Below are 14,731 nucleotides of genomic sequence, written 5' to 3'. Positions count from 1 at the left end.
TAAGGAATTGAGCCATTTTCCTTTTTTTTCTCTACCCCTCCTAGTAGCACTCATGCTTTGTATAATACAGATCACACGTCTAATTTATTTGTATATTCATGACCTACACATACAGGAGACATTTTAATTATCAATAAATACATAATGAATGGAGCATTCAGAAAATAAATACATAAAAATTCTACCAAATTTTCATAATAAGCATTTATTCCCAGAACAGTAATAATGACAATAATTTACATGACTTCCTAATGAGAGAATTTACAGGAAGAGGTGTTTCAAAGTCAAAAAACTTAATTATTGTCACAGCTATAAAATGATATTTCCTGCTTTTTAATTATTTTGAATTTATTTTTAGAACAGTTTAAGGTGTTTACAAAAAAGTTGAGTGGAATGTCGAATTCCAGTATAAAATTTCTCCCCAGAATAAATATTTAACAACTATATTTGAGCTTAGCTGCCATCTTGATCATTAAATCACATCACCATGTTTATTTTATGTATTCTAAATTTAAAAGCATATATCTAATAATTTTTTTAGTATGGTGTCTGTATACGATAATAAACCATTTTTAAAAATTATTGAGATATAATTTACATACCATGTAACACAATCTTTTAAGAGTATACGACTCTGATTTTAGATATGCCCAAAAAATTGGACATTCATCACTATTATCAAATTCCTGAACATTTTCATCATCCCAATAAAGACATTCCATCCCCTTTTAGCAACCAGTTCCCATTCTCCTGCCCCCATTTTATGGCACACATTAATTGACTTTCTGTGTGTGTGATTTCACTTCTCTGGACATCTCATGTAAGTGAATTGAAACAATATTTGACCTTTTAGGACTGGCTGCTTTCCCTTAGACTAATGTTCTTAGGGTTCACTGACTTGTAGCATAAATACAAGTGTCATTTATCTTCATATTTGAATCATATTCTAATGCCTGAGATACCTGAGTCTACTCTTGCACCAAGGAAGCAGATCTCTCTCCAAATAAGTTTTTCTATGATCCCTCTCTCTCTGCCTGGTAATGACATCCATTTTCACTCAGAAAATTCCACAAGTGCTGTCCAGGCTTATTTTATTTCTCACATTTCATTTAAACTTATTTCTTTTTATTGGATTATGTGCACTGGTTTGGGGCTTTATTTCTCCAGTGCAAATACTCAGCTGTGGTTGACTTCAATCTGCTGATGTGAATCACTGAGTACCCAGGTGTGAAGACTTGTACATACCCTGATCCAGGCTGAGCTGGCCTATCTGTGAATCTGTCTTCAATCCTACACCATTGCTTTTTCTAAGATGATGATTTTATGCAGTTTAATAAGAGGATGTGGTCAATGAGTCTCTTAATTCAAGAGGAATAGAGCTTCTAAATAGGGCCTGACCCAATGATATAGGGCAAAACCAGTGTGATTTTAATTAAGGCCTTTAGGTAACCCGGGGTTGATAACTTCTCTCTTGTACTATTCAGAAAATTGAAATGTTTTCCTTCCTCCTTTTGATGCTAAAGTTTAAAATCCCTATTGTGAGTCATAAACCTTGATTAAACCAAGTAAGTATAATACCTGACACAAATAACAAATTCAGGTTGGGAAATTGATATCAATTTTAGAAGGACACTAAAATTTTTGAAAATGTATACTATTTTTTTCATGACCACTCTGAACATAACTGGGACAATGTGGAGAGAGATTGTTTGGAATCAGAAAGGATTTGTGTCACCATATATTGCCCAGAAGAAGATCAGAAACTGACTGATCTTCTGAGGCTAACTGAGGTTAACTTCTGAGATAACTGAGACTCTGAGGTGAACATTCCCAGTCAGCCCCAACCGTGTGCCTAAATAAGAAATTCTGGTACGCAAACTAGAAATAAATTACAAAAATACATATTTTCACTTCTCTGCCAGCATGTCCACGCTGATCAATCTGAATATCTCAAGATGCTATTGTTTACCTTTATTATTTCATTATTTTTGTAAATACACATCATTGATATTTTTTTGTGTGGTCTTGGGGCACTGACTTCTCTTAGGAATTTTTAAAAGGAGGCTCATTTTACTTCCTAGTCCCAAAGTGAAACCAGAGTTTGAGGAATTTTTTTAGATGAAAAACCATTAGAGAATAAATCTTGTATGTTCTGAACAACAGTGTGCCTTTTTCATTCCTGTCTCCAGTGAACCTGAAAGCTCATCAGGGATTGGTGAAAACCAATCTCCCAGGTGCATGCTATAGTATAAAACATTCACCCTTCACTATCTGAAATGTCAGATCATTTTCTGCTTTATGGTTTCGACCTGTATCACCACAGATGATTCCTGGTAAGTTTTTGGGCTTGAAATTCTGCACTAAGTGTGGGAAACTGGAGGCTTGGTTTCATAATATATATATATATACACACACACAACTTGATCATATAATTCCAGGGTAAAAAAAATATAATCTTACAGTCATTAAGTGATCAAATGCTACAAAGTTTTGTCTTATTCATTTCACAACATTTCGGAATCAATTAAACCATACTTGGTGACAATCTGTAAAGTGAGGTTGACAAAATCAAGGACCTTAGAGAATAATATCTCTGCTGATAGATGAATGGAAAGATTTGTTAAGAGATCAGGAAATTATACATGTTTAGACTAGAAAAGATGCAGGAAGAAAAGATACCCTTCAAGTAATTCAATAAAAATCCTTTTTCTGATAAAATGCTCTTTTAATATCTCAAGTGATTTGTGAGAAAAAGGCGAAATTCCATTTATTAAAAACTGGCTTTTATTGACAGATCAATTCATCTTATGTTTCCTTTCAAATATTTAGATGGATTATGTCATATAATACTCACAATCACACTGTAATATATTTCTATCCATGAATATGTCTTTAGTAATAAAGAAATTGAGACCATGTAAAGTTTCATAAGTGTCTGTGTCAGATTTAAACTCTGTTGACTGACTTCAGATCCTGTGCAATTCACTGCCATGACTCATCGCTAACCTGCATCATTGGATTGCAGATTGGGGAATTTAATAAGGAATTTAGAAGGAGCCCATTCAAGGATGTTGTATAGAAGATCTGTTTGACATTCAGAGCTGACCAGAAATGTGGCAAGCTATCTGAGAAAACAAAGAGTCATCTGTCATTGGAAGACTTGAGATAGAGCTCAATGGGTGAATGTCAGAGAGCTCATTGAGGAAAACATCCCGAGATTGTAGGGAGTGTGGATTTTGAGCCCTGAATTCCTTATATCTTTTAGATCCTGAAATTCAGCTTGAATCAAAGTTGGACCTGTATATAACACTAGTAATTCAAGTTTTATGCTATAAAGATGACCGAAGTATATTTACCCTGGCTTATGAATTTCAGTGTTTAAGATATCTTTCCTCTCTTTCTAAACAAACACATCTATACACGAAAAGTTCCATTCAACTTGTCTTTTGTCATTCATTGCTATAATTCTCAACCCAAGAACACTCTTAACCTCATCCCTTCTAATTTCTGTTACATAAAGACAATGAGTCCAACAGATTTTGCATTCTTGTTATTCTTTTGCTAGACCACATCTCCTCATAATATAATGTATGAACTATCACAAATATCTTTCTGACTTAGTCTCCCATTCAAGTCTCATAACATTCAGCAGCCATGTCTTTCAAGCCATTCATCAAGCTGCTAGAAGATGAAATTTTTTACCTTCCAAAAGAAGATGATCTTAAATCCTAAAATGTTAAATCCTTTGGTTTAAAACATTAACTTCACTTTTTGTATTCTTTGCTTTTTATTATCCATCATTTCTCCTGATGAAATATATTATATATGAATCACGTTTATTTATATACAGCCCTGCCATAGCTCACCATCTTCTGTGGTTTTTGTACAAACTATTTTCTCTTTGAGTGCCCCCCACATCTCTTTTATCTGATTATCATTCCACTGAAAAATGATTCCACTTCCTAGGCAATTTATTCTCCCAATTTGATTAAAGGCACATAACTGTTAATTCTTAATCATTAAAGACTCTTGGGTTTTATTTTTTTTAATTTTTTTTCTTCCCTGTAAGAAAATAGAAGGCAATGGCAACCTACTCCAGTACTCTTGCCTGGAAAGTCCCATGGACGGAGGAGCCTGGTAGGCTGCAGTTCATGGGGTCGCTAAGAGTCGTACACGCCTGAGTGACTTCACTTTCACTTTTCACTTTCATGCGATGGCGAAGGATATGGCAACCCACTCTGGTGTTCTTGCCTGGAGAATCCCAGGGATGGCGGAGCCTGGTGGGCTGCGGTCTATGGGGTCACACAGAGTTGGACACGACTGAAGTGACTTAGCAGCAGCAGCAGCAACAGTAAGAAAACAATATTTAACAACCAAGGAAGACTTGCTATAGATTATTATTAGGACTCGTGAAGTTAGTGTCAATGAGAAAACTAAAAAATAGAAAGTGCTACGGCATAGTAAAATGCAAAGACATTAGTTTGGTGACAAAGATCCATATAGTCAAAGCTATAGTTTTTCCAGTAGTCACATATGTATGTGAGAGTTGGACTATAAAGAAGACTGAGAGCCAAAGAATTGATGCTTTTGAACTGTGGTGTTGAAGACACTTGCGAGTTCCTTGGACTGCAAGGAGATCAAACTAGTCCATCCTATGGAAATCAATCCTGAATATTCATTAGAAGGACTGATGCTGAAGCTGAAGTTCTAATACTTTGGCCTCCTGATACGAAGAACTGACCCATTGGAAAATACCCTGATGCTGGGAAAGATTGAAGGCAGGAGAAGGGGATGACAGGGGGTGAGATGATTGGATGGCATCACTTACTCAATGGACATGAGTTTGAACAAACTCCAGGAGACAGTGAAGGACAGGGAAGCCTGGAGTACTGAAGTCCATGGGGTTGCAAAGAGTCAGATATGGAATTCCATGGACTGTATGGTCCATGGGGTCATAAAGAGTCAGACACGACTGAGCAACTTCCATTAGCAGGCAAGAAAAACCCTGAAGACTTTGGAAAATGATGAGACAAAGCCACTCATAGGAGGCCCTGGAAGCATACAGTGTTATGGATGAAGTAATCACTGAAAGGCAGAGACTAAGAGATGAATTTGCTTCAATGAAAAACAGCTGCATAAAAGAAAAAAAGTTTACCTGTATAGAAATTGTAGTTTTAGTGGCTATAAGATGCCCGAGGCTTTAAGTAAAGGAAACGTTAAATTTCATAGAGAGTTGTATGTTACTGCATATAGTTAAGAAAAACTAAATATTCAGGCTTAATGTTTATTGATAATGAAAGGGAAGCATAGGAGGTACAGGGTGGTACTTGAAATTGAATGATACAAGTTATGTGCACACAACAGGCCATAGTAAGAAAAGATCTAAAAGGGAGATCTTCAAGCTAAGGATAAAGGGTAACTTGAAGGATGATGGAGAGGACAACAACATGTGATTTTCCTCTGAGCTAAGGATAAAGGGTGAAGTGAAAGTGAAGTCGCTCAGTTGTTTCCGACTCGTTGTGACCCCATGAACTGGGGCCTACCAGGCTTCTCCGTCCATGGGATTCTCCAGGCAAGGATACTGGAGTGGGCTGCCATTTCCTCCTCTAGGAGACCTTCGCGACCCAGGGATTGAACCCGGGTCTCCCACATTGTAGGCAGACACTTTACCGTCTGACCCACCAGGGAAGTCCATCATGATTGAAAACAGCACTACATCAAGTGATGCCTAAGGATAAAGGGTAACACCCATTAATTTAGAAGTAATGGATTTATCTTTTCAGAGTTTAACAAACGGAAGGTAAAATTGTAGAGCTTGTCTTTGGGAAAATGCTGAAAATTTGAAAAATTATATTTTAAAGCAGTCCGAGAGTCTATTGCAGAGGGATCCAATCATGAAAATACCAACCTAGACAAAAAAAAAGTGAGTTTCCAAAATGAAAAATATTTTCATTAAACTTGTTTTCTGATTATAATCAAGCAGAATGATTTACCACTGGTATAGATCCTTCATGTCTAATCTAGGTACAGTTTAGTTCTTAAAATTCTTTACTCTGAATTAAATGAATTGTTTCCCTCAATTTTAATCAGCGGGTCATAAAAACAGCACTGAGGGTGGTTAGCAAACACAAGCTAAAAGGAATTTGTTTGTTCCAATAGTCAAGGACTAGAAAGAAGTTACCCAGTCCACTTAATTTTCCTCATTGAAAATGATAAAGGCATGCAGAAACATAGAACCTGATAATTGATTATTGAAAGACTTTGGGAAAGGAGATGGAAAATTAGAGAGGAGCCATTGGGACAGATAAAATGGTATCCCCCTAATCAAACTAAAGTATGTTTGACTTAAATAATTTATCCGTATTTTTAATTTTTGAGACTTAACAGGGAATAGGAGATGAAACAGCAATATCCCTACTTGATGCTACTGACCAAATCGCCATGCTCAGACCCAATGGCTCAGTCTTCATGCCCTCTGTATTAACACTCATCGGGATTCCTGGCCTGGAGTCAGTGCAGTGCTGGATCGGGATTCCGTTCTGTGTGATGTATCTTATGGCAGTACTTGGGAATACTCTAATTTTAGTGATAATCAAATTTGAAAACAGCCTCCATAGTCCTATGCACATTTTTCTCGCTATGTTGGGGGCCACAGACATCGCACTTAGCACTTGTATTCTCCCCAAAATGTTAGGCATCTTCTGGTTTCATTTGATAGAGATTTCTTTTGAAGCCTGTCTTCTACAAATGTGGCTTCTTCACTCATTCCAGGGAATTGAATCAGGTGTCCTACTGGCGATGGCCCTAGATCGCTATGTGGCCATCTGTAATCCCTTGAGACATGCCAGCATCTTCTCCCAAAAACTCTTGACTCACATTGGGGTTGGGGTGACACTCAGGGCTGCCATACTTGGAGCACCATGCCTGGTTCTAATCAAATATCGTCTCAAATTCTACCGAACCACAGTCGTCTCCCACTCCTACTGTGAGCACATGGCCATTGTGAAGCTGGCTATTGAAGATATACGGATCAACAAGATCTATGGTCTGTTTGTTGCCTTCACTATCTTAGGATTTGACATAATCTTTATCACCTTGTCCTACATTCAGATCTTTATTACTGTCTTTCAACTGCCCCAGAAGGAGGCAAGATTCAAAGCCTTTAATACATGTATCGCTCATATTTGTGTCTTCCTGCAGTTTTACCTCCTTGGCTTCTTCTCTTTCTTCACACATAGATTTGGTTCTCACATACCACCATATGTTCATATCCTTTTATCTAACCTTTACCTGTTAGTTCCACCTTTTCTCAACCCAATCGTCTATGGAGTGAAGACCAAACAAATCCGTGACCATGTGCCAACAATATTTGTATGCTCCAAACATCTTAATCATTAGTGGATCTTTCTAAAGAAAATTTAGGCTAGTTCAAAGTAGTAACATCAATATGCTAGAAGTTAGGTCTTCTACACATTTCTACATCTGAAAGAATATTTTAAATCTCAGATACTCATCATGGAAGGAGACAGTTAATGAATCATCCAATACTTAAGAACTTTGGTTAACTACTCGAAGAAACTCTTATATTGTGATTTCCAGTTGTTTCCGTTATTGTTTTTGCCCTGTCCCTTACAACCTAGAGCTTCCTCTTGAGTAACGCTAAGACCTGCACAGATAAGTAAATTGCAGAAAGCAGCAGTTGATCCCAGATAGCTTCTAAGGATCATGTCAAACTGTTAATCCAACTCTTAGCTGTAATTCTGGCTATGAGCCATTTTCTGATATCTCCTTGTGAATCTATATTTTGAAAATTTTAATCACATCTATTTTTGTCTCTTTTTTTCTGAAATACCGATATAAAAATAATGTAAAATCAATAGTAACAATGACATCAACACAAAACTATATGATGTAAACTAAGTTCTGTATCATGGAATTAGTGGTATAAGAAAGATAGCACAAAAGAGATTTATAAAAATAAATTAGGTCTATTCACAGAGAAAAATTTTTAGGAAACAAAATTATCAAAGGACTTAAATAGAGCACATCCTTCAAAAGGCATTTTAATATATTAACCCAAATTTGAGTTTTACCCAAATTTGAAGGTTTAAGTTGTAGAATTAAAAATATAAACAAATAAATTCCAATGTTTAAAAAATATCTATGGCAAATACGTAGAGGACAGTAACTTTGTCTTATTTGCCCTTGTATGAACAAGGATAATACCTGAGACTTCTTAAAACTTCAATAAAAATGGCATTGTACAATGAACAATTTAAACATTTCCCTATTTTTTATCAATTGTATTCAAGATCAATTAATCTGAAGGCTTTAAGATAATATATAACATTATCTTACAGAAAATCAGCATTATAGAGAGTTTAATCCAATATTATCAATGTCAACAAAGATGATGCCTTGAATGAAAGAATATATCATCTTAAACTGTGAGCTAAAATCAAACCTGTTATGGGGGAAACTGACTTCCAAAAATATACTTCAGATCTTTCTTTGCTCTTTGCTATTCCTCTGCCCAGACCTTCATGTTCTCCCAGGATGCTGCACCAGTAGAGATCATGTTTAAATTGTCTTCTGTCAAGACTTTAACACTGAGGACTCAGAAGAGTTTTTAAGAAGAACCAAGTAGACAGGGAGGGACATCTTGTCTCTAATTTTGGACAGATGGACAGTTCAAGAAAGAAATAAACCAAAGAAACCTTTTACTACAATAAAGCAAACAGAGCACACTATTAAAGATATGGAGGTAGAAGAAATTGTGGAAGGACATCTTGTTGAATAATGCAGAAATAATTTTTTTTCTTAGAAATAAATTTGACCCATAAAATATTTGTCTTTAAAACACTCTGTAAATATAAATTATGAAGCAAAACATGAAGAAATACAGTGAGAGAAGGAATACAAAACTTGTTAATGAATAATCAGACATATGTAAAAGATATATGACTAAATAAAAGCTAAATCAACCTATATACTGCCTACAAGAGCGTCAATGGATTTTAGAATTATGAACACCTAGAAGCTGAAAGTAAATGCACAGAGGAAATTTCATGACAGCGGCAAACAAAAGGCAGGAGTGGGAATGCTTTTATCAGACAAAATAAGCTTTTAGCTAAAATTGTCAGCAGGAGTTCCCTGTCTGTCCAATGGATAGGATTTGGCACTTTCACTGTCTTTGGCCAGGGATTTTGTCCCAGGGATTAGTTCCCAACTAAGCACTTCCCAGGTGGCTCAGTGGTAAAGAATCTCCAGCCAATGCAGGAGACACAGGAGATGTGGATTTGATCTCTGGGTTGGGAAGATCCCCACAGGAGGAAACGGCAACCTGGCTCCAGTATACTTGCTTGGAAAATTCCAAGGAAAGAGGAACCTGTAGTCTAAAGTCCATGGGGTCAGTCTATAGTTCACAGACTATATTCCATGGGGTAGCAAAGAGTCAGACAAGACTGAGCAACTAAGCATGCATGCAGAGAATTAAGATCTTGTAAGCTGCAGAGCGTGGAAAAAAAAAAAAAAAAAAAAAGATCACTTAAAAGCAAAGACATCATGTAACATTAAAAGGGAGGATTCACTATGAAAATACATTATAAATACTAGAAACCCCAAATATGTGAAGCAAGCATTGATATAACTAAAGGGAGATACACATAGCCACACAAAAATAGTAGGAGAGTTCAATATGCCACTTTCAATAGTGAATGGAGCATAAAATTCATATTTGAATTGTCTCATTAAAAGGAAGGGTCACATAGAAGGAATTCTATTTAAATAGAATTCATTAGCATAGAACATGTTTGCATTTAAATAGACCTTATACTTATTTGTCAATGAGAACAACAGAAAAGAAATTCACCCTATGTTGCTCTGGGAGGGACAGGGTGAGGAGGGAGGTGAGAGGGGGGTTCAGGAGAGTGGGACACATGTATATACCCATGGCTGATTCATGTTGATGTATGGCAAAAACCATCATATTGTAAATTAATTAGCCTCCAATTAAATGAATTGATTTAAAAATTAGCCTATTAAAAATAAATCTCTATATTTAGCCTGTGTGTAGTGTAAGGGTGGAGAATGTTAAGGAATTATCTGCAAGTTGTAGCAATGCTTTCAGGGATATTAGGTGCAGATACCCCAAGGAGGCATGATTAAAAGCCCTGTGTCATTAGCTAGTGGGTAGTAAATGCCTCGTTTTGTGTTTATAACTCCTCCTTCTTCACAATTCCATTAGGAAACATTAAAATCAGTACCTAGCAGGTTTTTGTTTCAATTCAAGCTGAATAAATTGACGCTATACCCCAGAATAACACAGATCTTGTTGTGAGTTTTACTGGAGAATAAACACAAAAGCATTATCTCAGACAGATCTACAAAAGATGAGAGATGTCAGTATTGCAGATAAAGGAGAAAAGCATAAAAGGTTATCTCAGAGATGGGCACCCATGGCAGATGGCCCAGCACCACATAACTAAAATTCCTGATGTAGACTCTGTGCAGTTACAAAGGTGCAGGTAAAAGGAAGAGGGATTTCAGGACATAGTATGCAAAGGAGTAAGACAAGCTGAGGAGTTCCAAGCCATGGGTGATAGTGATATGAACATGAATCTAGTTAGAGCAGAACCAACTCTCAACAGTTGGTAAGTAAGTCTCACTACTCCCAAATTTATCTTCATGGTTTTTCACTGCCAGTTTTTTCAATAATAATCACCCCATCCCATCATCCTTGTATTCACTTTATATATATGTACATACTTCCCACCGGCTATTCCTCTCTCTGTACTTGTCAGATCATGTTCAAATCCTACATTAAAATTACCTCTTCATTCTTTTACTTGAATTTTAACAGCACAAACCACAATTGCTTCCTGCATTACTGCCTGACTTATTGCCTATTAATTGTAGGATTAACTTCTCATGATATACTGATGTAAAACAACTTTATTGGAGAGTCTATGAAAGAAAGAAATAAGCTAACTTTATTTTCTCTGAATTATAGACAATTCTCCAATGTATAGCTTTGAGGATTATTTGATTGAAATTATATAATATTTAACAAGTAACGCTTTTGATCAGGAAAAAAAAATCAATAAAATTCATGATCCAGGTTTTCATAAAAATTAGTTCTCAGTGAATTGAGAAATGATCAAAAATTTCTCAATTTCTCAGTAGTCTCTGCTCAATTACCTCTAATGTCCCAATGTCAACCCTCAGTCTTCTATTTCTATTCTATGTTTAACTCCTTTTAAGGAACATATCCTTGCATTTCTTCATTTTCTATTAATTCCTTATGCATGGGTTCACAAGAATGACGCAAGTATTCCAGATTATTTATTTCATTAAGAAGTGATGAGCCTAAATTATCCAGATCTTATGGTATTGGTGACTATGAACAGTTTAAAGCCACAAAACAAGGCTCAATTCCAGTCAAGTTACACATTTACGCATGTTCCTGTATCCTTGAGTCGTTAAGAGTGAGTCTTCTTATGCTGTACATGACTCCTGATGCCTCTCTTGCTTCCTTGGAGATTGCTCCCTCTAGGTATCCATAATATACACTACAGTTATGAAAGAATTTTTTAATCTAATGTAAGGGCAAAACGTTAAGAATTTAAGCTTATAGAATTATAGGCAAAAGTATAGGTTTACTAGAAATGTAAACTATAGCAATGAACTTTAGCACAAATTCACTAAATCTTTATGGATTTCAATGACCTTTTCTTAAACTCTTCATTCACATTCTCCTGAAGGATATTCTGTCTTACATAGGGACAGATGGTATAGTTTGATAGATTTATGGATATATACATATACAAAATCTTAAGTTTTGGGTCACAAGTACTTCTCTCTCCTTCTCTTTCATAGGAAACTTTTCACTCTCACATATCGGTCAGAGTCTGAGGATTTGCTGGTCCAAACCAACTCTTCCTGATTTAGAGACAACTGACAAAAAAACAGTAGCAAAGCAATTAAGTAGAATGTGTAGAAATTCATCAAACTTTGATTAAAATAAAATTTTCAAGAAAAAGTGACGTCTATTTTTTGGTCCAAAGGTATGAAATTAAAACAGTCAAGTCAGCAGTTTATTTCCCACCCTAGTTATTTTGTTGGTTTTAAAGTATTGCATAGAAGATTTTACTGTGGTACAAGAACTGTGGATTTCTACTTATGGGATATCTTTCTTAAAAACAGTGATGTATATCTTTGGGTCTTTCTTTCATACTTCAGATATGTAAATGAGATGGATAATATGATCTCAGATTTCCAAAAAATCAGAAAGACTCAATATGCTGACTTTGGGTGAAAAGTAAAGGTAGAACAAGAAGTAGTAGCTAAAACTGACAAACATTTGTTTGCATCAGAAGACCCAAGGAGATTATGTCCATTTCAGCACCACAGTCTTCATGCCTTCTGTGTTGGCCCTAAAAGGGATCCCAGGCCTAGAGTCTGTGCAGTGTCGGATTGGGACTCCATTCTGTGTCATGTATCTCATTCCTATGATTAGAAATTTCCTGCTGTTTATCATTATCAAATCAGAACACAGTTTCCATGAGGCCGTATACATTTTCCTAGGCATGCTAGGAGTCACTGATATTACCCTTCATACCAGCATTGTGCTCAAGATGCTTGGAATCTTCTGGTTTCATGTAGCAGATTTATTTTGATTCCTGATTGCCTCAAAAGTGGCTTATTCACACATTACAGTGCATAGAGCTGGGCATCCTGCTTGCTGTGGCCCTGGACCACTAAGTCGCCATCCACTGAGACATATTGCCATCTTCACCCACCATTTAGTTACTCATAATCAAGGTTGTGGTACTACTCAGGGCTACCACTCTTGCATCTGCATGTGTGCTAAGCCGCTTCAGTGTGTCCATCTCTGAGACACCATGGACTGTAGCCTGCTAGGCTCCTCTGTCCATGGGATTCTCCAGGCAAGAATACTGAAGTGGGTTGCCATTTCCTGCTCCAGGGGATCTTGCCTACCTAGGGATTGAACTCGCTTCTCTTACATCTCCTGCATTGGCAGGCAGGTTCTTTACCACTAGTGTCACCTGGAAAGACTCTGGTACCTAATACTGATAAAGTTCTAGTTAAAATTTTATCATGCAAGAGTCATATCCCACTCCTAATGTGAGCATACGGCCATTGTGAAACTGATTGCAGGAAATGTCTGGGTCAACAGTTTGTTTGTGGCTTTCACTGTTGCAAGAGAGTTTCAGGAAAATATCTATTTCTGATTTATTGACCATGGTTTGTTTGTGGCTTTCACTGTTGCAAGAGAGTTTCAGGAAAATATCTATTTCTGATTTATTGACCATGCCAAAGCCTTTGACTGTGTGGATCACAATAAACTGTGGAAAATTCTGAAAGAGATAGGAATACCAGACCACCTGGCCTGCCTCTTGAGAAACCTGTATGCAGGTCAGGAAGCAATAGTTAGAACTAGACATGGAACAACAGACTGGTTCCAAATAGGGAGAGGAGTACATCAAGGTTGTATATTGTCACCCTGCTTATTTAACTTATATGCAGAGTACATCATGAGAAAATATGGGCTGGAGGAAGCACAAGCTGGAATTAAGATTGCTGGGAGAAATATCAATAACCTCAGATATGCAGGTGAAACCACCCTTATGGCAGAAAGTGAAGAACTAAAAAGCCTCTTGATGAAATTGAAAGAGGAGAGTGAAAAAGATGGCTTAAAGCTCAACATTCAGAAAACTAAGATCATAGCATCTGGTTCCATCACTTCATGGGAAATAGATGGGGAAACAGTGGAAACTGGCTAGCTTTATTTTTCTGGGCTCCAAAATCACTGTAGATGGTGATTGCAGCCATGAAATTAAAAGACGTTTACTCTTTGAATGGAAAGTTATGACCAACATAGACAGCATATTAAAAAAGAGAGACATTAGTTTACCAACAAAGGTCCGTTTAGTCAAGGCTCCGGTTTTTCCAGTGATCATGTATAGATGTGAGAGTTGGACTATAAAGAAAGCTGAGTGCCGAAGAATTGATGTTTTTGAACTGTGGTGTTGGAGAAGACTCTTGAGAGTCCCCTGGACTGCAAGGAGATCCAACCAGTCCATCCTAAAAGAAATCAGTCCTGGGTGTTCATTGGAAGGACTGGTATCCAATATTTTGGCCACATGATGTGAAGAGCTGACTCCTTGGAAAAGACCCTGATGTTGGGAAAGATTGAAGGCAGGAGCAGGAGGCGACAGTGGATGAGATGATTGGATGGCATCAGTGACTCAATGGACATGAGTTTCGGTAAATTCTGGGAGTTGTTTATTGACAGGGAGGCCTGGCGTGCTGCGTTTCTTGGGGTCTCAAAGAGTCGAACACAACTGAGCAACTGGACTGAGCTCTACTGTTGCGGGGTTTGGCCTCACATTCATTACATCGTCCTATGGATAGTTAGTTATCACAGCTTTTTCTTTTGACCCAGAGTGAGGCAAGGTTGAAAGCATTCAATACTTGTATCACTCATATTGGTGTCTTCCTCCAACTCTACCTCCCTGCCTTATTCTCTTTCCCCAAACCAAACATAGGTTTGGTTCTCACGTCTCACCTTACATTACATCCTCATTTCTAGCATTTACTTGGTGCTCCCTCCATGTCTCAATCTACTTGGTGCAAAGACTAAGCACATACTTATGCATATGGTAAAAATATTCTGTTCATAAAATTTACTATGAATAATGCAACGATG

The 14,731-nt window shown here is 36.9% G+C and overlaps 1 protein-coding gene across 1 annotated transcript; it reads left to right on the top strand.

Annotated features, from left to right (window-relative positions):
* The first annotated feature begins 6,441 nt into the window (after positions 1 to 6,441).
* On the top strand, positions 6,442 to 7,398 carry LOC136175829 (olfactory receptor 52A5-like). Its single transcript, XM_065946037.1, has one exon. The coding sequence runs from the start codon at positions 6,442 to 6,444 to the stop codon at positions 7,396 to 7,398; it is 957 nt and encodes a 318-aa protein (XP_065802109.1).
* The last annotated feature ends 7,333 nt before the right edge of the window (positions 7,399 to 14,731 follow it).

Source organism: Muntiacus reevesi, chromosome 9, assembly GCF_963930625.1.
Source record: "Muntiacus reevesi chromosome 9, mMunRee1.1, whole genome shotgun sequence".
Lineage (NCBI taxonomy): Eukaryota > Metazoa > Chordata > Mammalia > Artiodactyla > Cervidae > Muntiacus > Muntiacus reevesi.
The sequence above is the reverse complement of the archived record's forward strand: the minus strand, read 5'-3'. Positions and strand labels throughout refer to the sequence as shown.